The 4121-nt window shown below is 48.9% G+C and overlaps 1 protein-coding gene across 3 annotated transcripts; it reads right to left on the bottom strand.

Annotated features, from left to right (window-relative positions):
* Positions 1-593: 593 nt before the first annotated feature.
* On the bottom strand, positions 594-2992 carry Rpl29 (ribosomal protein L29). Of its 3 annotated transcripts, none has more exons than XM_047564543.1 (4): positions 2937-2992; positions 2361-2405; positions 1974-2038; positions 594-1098 (listed from the first exon to the last, which is right to left on the bottom strand). In XM_047564543.1, exons 2-4 carry the CDS (start codon positions 2395-2397, stop codon positions 712-714), a joined length of 489 nt encoding a protein of 162 aa, XP_047420499.1. In that variant the 5' UTR covers positions 2398-2405; positions 2937-2992; the 3' UTR covers positions 594-711. The 3 variants fall into 3 exon arrangements, with proteins under 3 accessions (XP_047420499.1, XP_047420501.1, XP_047420500.1); XM_047564545.1 differs by lacking the exon at positions 2937-2992 and adding an exon at positions 2900-2918; XM_047564544.1 differs by lacking the exon at positions 2937-2992 and adding an exon at positions 2812-2908.
* Positions 2993-4121: the final 1129 nt, after the last annotated feature.

Genomic DNA, 4121 nt, shown 5'->3' with positions numbered 1-4121 from the left:
TTTGAGACAGTGTCTTGCTAAGTCCATATGGCACTAAGTTGCTGAGGTTGGTCTGGAACTTGGAATCCTCCTGGTCTCAGGCTCCCATGTTGCTGAGATTAGTTATGCACCACACCTAACCCAACTGGTGCCTTCATAGAAAGCCTCCGGAGATACTCATTATTTCACTACTTATTCCACTAACTACTCTGAGGATTTTAAGACCCTGCAGGTAATCAGGCACAGTGGCACACAACTGTAATCCCAGCAGCTCAGGAGACTGATGCAGGAGAATTCCAAGTTCAAAGCCAGCTTCAGCACCTTACTGAGGCATTAAATAACTCAGCGGGACCCTGTCCATACATAAAAATGTTTTTAAAATAACAGCTTGTTTAAAAAAACAGCTCAAGTACAGAATTCTTCAACAGGGCCCCTTCCAGATTTCTCCCTTTCTTTAGCAGCTTACCCAATTTGTCAAACAAGGTGTCCTAGGTACTCTGAAGCTCTGGCCATTCTTGACTGACCCACACACCACCATCCACAGAAGGTTCAAGTCTGTTTCCATTCTAAAGAAGGCAGCAACCCCACCCAACATCTGGACAACAGACACAGGCTAACAGATCCTGCCTCTGAATTTATTTATACAAACAGCACAGGAGGACACCAGTCCCCATAGATAGGGGCTCATGGGTCACACCAGTCCTTCTGTCCTCACATTCACAGAGGTTTTTATTAAGGAGCCTTTGCAGGGACCTGGGCACCCTTGGGGGCCTGGGCACCCTTGGGGGTGGGAGCCGGAGCTGATGCTGATACTGGAGCTGGAGTTGTAGCCTGGGTCTTGGCTTGGGCTTTGGCCTTTGGCCGACAGAGCCTGCGTTCCCTGGCCATGTGGGCACGAGCACGCTTCCCATGCTTGGGATGGGCAAGCAAGGCAAGGCGATCAAGTTTGCGGCTGGCACCCTTTGGCATCTTGGGCTTAACCTCCTTAGGCTTTACCAGGGCCTTGACAGCCTCAGCACGTGCACTCATGGCCTTGGCGTTGTTTGCCTGCATCTTTTTCAGGCCCTTCTTGTTGTGCTTCTTGGCAAAACGCATATTTCTCAAGAACTTGGGGTCTACCTGGAAAGCAAGAAAGGTATAGATGGCAACACATAAGGGTCCCCAAGTCATGCCCTGGTGTCCCTTTCCCTAAGGGTCTCTGGCATTCTAAAGTCAGCATTAAGTCAACCTTAAATATGGAAAGTCAATCCTTTAACCACCACCCACCCACAAGGAGCAAATATTCCACCTGGCTAATGGTGTGCACATCACATTTCTAAGGTCACACATACAGAGCCTAGTAAAGCTAACAGTCAAATGTGAACACATTTGTACAAAGGAAAGTTGACCTCTGCCAAAGTTTTAAGGCATGCATTTCCTACATGAGTTCAGCTTTAAAAAAAAAGTTTTGCCCCCTGAAATCCCCTCAGAGGATATACCCTTTCCCTTTACAGGAAGGTATCAATACCAAGCCTACTTCAACAGATTCACACCACAGATCAGAGAGCAAGAGTATGGGGGAGGAACAGAGTAGGGACAGGCTCAGGTCTCCCCTAGAACCCCTGACATAGGAAGTCAAACTGCCCCTAAGCCTAGTACTTGTTCAGATAAAGATCATAAAGCTAGTCAATGTGGAACAGGATGGCAAGGTACCCACTATAGCAGGACTGGCTCCCCTAAGGGCTCTGGATTGGCAAGGGAAATGGTCATTCTGCCCTCAGGAGGTAGGTTACATGGAGGGCTGGGGAAGGCCAAGGAAAACTTTTTTTAGGTCTGACACAGAGAAAGGAATTGTGGGGCTCAACAAAGCAGGAAATTCAAGGGACAGTTAACAAGAGCACTCAGGCAGAGGCTCAACTTGGGGGGGGGGGGGGGGGGGACTACACAAAAAGGCCCTGGACATGCACCTGGGGCTGGGAAGGGACATTTTTATGTTATTTAGCATTCATACTTACCCCCTTAAGAGATTCATATCTCTGTGATCGGGGTTTCTTGATTCCATTTCTGTGCCATTTTCGGGCTGGGAGCGAGAAGTGGGTAAGAAAGGAATTAGACCAGAAATTTTCTCTAATAACACTAATCAGTATCCCAGCTGGCAGGCTTAGGAAAACCACTGTTTCCCAGAGCAGATCTTGAGAACTGAAAAACTCCTTATCCCTGAATACAAAGTAGTATGGGTTTCTCAAGTGGATACTTGGCTCCTAAATGTATAACTTCGAAACACTGGCTAAAAACAAAATCAGCTCCAGCTCACCATGGTAATGTATCCCCTCTATGCTCTAGTATACCCAAACCTATCTTTGCCAGGCTATGGGGCAGAGAGCCAGGGTCAAGAAACTTACATTGGTTGTGCGTGGTATGGTTCTTGGACTTGGCCATGTCTGCACCTACAGGACAAGAGCAGGATTAAGGAGGATTGATACTGACCAAACTATATTATTATATCGTGTGCATGTGCGAATATGTAACAATGAATCCCGGTGTTATGTAAGATTATAAGGACACAGGGGAAAAGCGTAGCGTTAAGGATGGGGGCTCTCCAGGTTGCGCCAACTCTGCTGCCCTGACCTGATGGACCATGAGCCTAGAATTGAGGCTGCAGTACAGACGCACTGGATTTGCGATTTCCACCAGTATGGACTCACGTGCATGACCCAAAGCCAGTTCCTGCCTATCAAACCCAAGTAATGGTACCTTGAAAGCAACTCCCCCCGACTCAAAACGCTGCGCTCCCCGACCGAATCCCAGATCTTCCCTCTGCCATCCAACTCCTGAGCACCGCCCCCGCCCTACAGTTTCCACCCTCCACAGTCACACGGCCGATCCCCCTGGCTTCCCCGCGGCGGGCACACCAAGCTCGGGGCCCTGCGTCCGCCCTTACGCCGCGGATGGCATCAGATGCCGCGCAGCCAACACACCGTAAGCCGCTGCTCCCAGAGCGGTTGAGACCGGAAGAGAAAGAGAAAGGTCTCAGTGCAGGCCGGGGAATAGGTCCGACGACACCGGAAGGTAATTCTGGAAGAGGTTCCCCTCAGCATCGGGGAAGGAAAAAAAGTTCCGAGGCCCGGAAGGGCGCGAGCTAGATGGAGAGGCGGTGCTACGAGTCTGGCCCCGCCTCCTTTCGTAGGCCTCCACCCCTCTACTTTGCCTTCTGTTCCTCCAAGACCTGGCTCATGGAGGTTGGTCTCCTTAAAGATCCCAACGAGATGGATGTTGGGGGAGTGACAGGAGATCTGTGTTCTTTTTAAAAAAAAAAAAAAAAAAGCACTCCTGGCCCCTGCGTGGAAAATGGACTGTGGCAGACAGAGGGGAGGAGGAAGAGTTGTGAGGAAGAGTCTTGTCCTAAACAGGGGAAGGTGATGGCTGCCTGAGGGAGAGAAAAGAGGCATGGAACCAAAGACTTGGGTTTAAACGTTGGGTGAACGGTGATCCTTTTGTCATTTTGTTTTGGAGGGGGTGATGATCCAGATGTTTCTTTTCATATGCATTAAATGTGAGATGACATCCAAGTTGAAAACATTGCTGCCCAACAACTCGGTTGCCCTCTATGACTCTCCCCACCCGATACAGCTCATTCACCACACAGCCTGGGAGGCTGAAGGCCTTTTTAAAAAGACATACCAGATCCTGTCACTTAAAGTCCAAGGACAATCCTTGTGACCCTGGCAAACTCTCCTCGTCATTCACTTATCTCCAAACCCCCTGACCTTTTTTTCCTGCTAACTACAAATGCTTGTTGCTGTATCAGAATCTTTGCACTGCACCCCCCCCCACCACCTCTACCTGATCTGTCCACCCTGTTCTTTGGATGGTATACTCTTTCTTGTAGAGGCCTCCCCAGATTACCCTATTTGAAATAAAGACCCTCTGTCCCTTCTCCCCAGTTAATCTGTGTCCTCTTATTCTATTTACTTCCTTCATAGAACTTCCCCGGCTCTAATTACGTGTTTATTTATATGAGTATGTGTTCATTGTTACAGTGCCTTGAGTTTGGGACTGGTTTGGTTGCTTCCGTTTTCCCACTGCTAACTGCACTTGACATAAATATCTGCCAAATGAACACTCTTTGGCAAGGCAGGTTCACAGAGTGATGGAAGCATGTT

The sequence above is a fragment of the Sciurus carolinensis genome, chromosome 9 (assembly GCF_902686445.1).
Source record: "Sciurus carolinensis chromosome 9, mSciCar1.2, whole genome shotgun sequence".
Classification (NCBI taxonomy): Eukaryota; Metazoa; Chordata; class Mammalia; order Rodentia; family Sciuridae; genus Sciurus; species Sciurus carolinensis.
The sequence above is the reverse complement of the archived record's forward strand: the minus strand, read 5'-3'. Positions and strand labels throughout refer to the sequence as shown.

Coding starts and splice junctions, on each gene's coding strand:
- Rpl29 (XM_047564543.1), bottom strand. CDS start 2,397: ATGGCCAAGTCCAAGAACCATACCACGCACAACCAAT. Junction 2,039..2,360: donor CCATACCACGCACAACCAAT/GTAAGTTTCTTG, acceptor TCTCGCTCCCAG/CCCGAAAATGGCACAGAAAT. Junction 1,099..1,973: donor GATATGAATCTCTTAAGGGG/GTAAGTATGAAT, acceptor CTTGCTTTCCAG/GTAGACCCCAAGTTCTTGAG.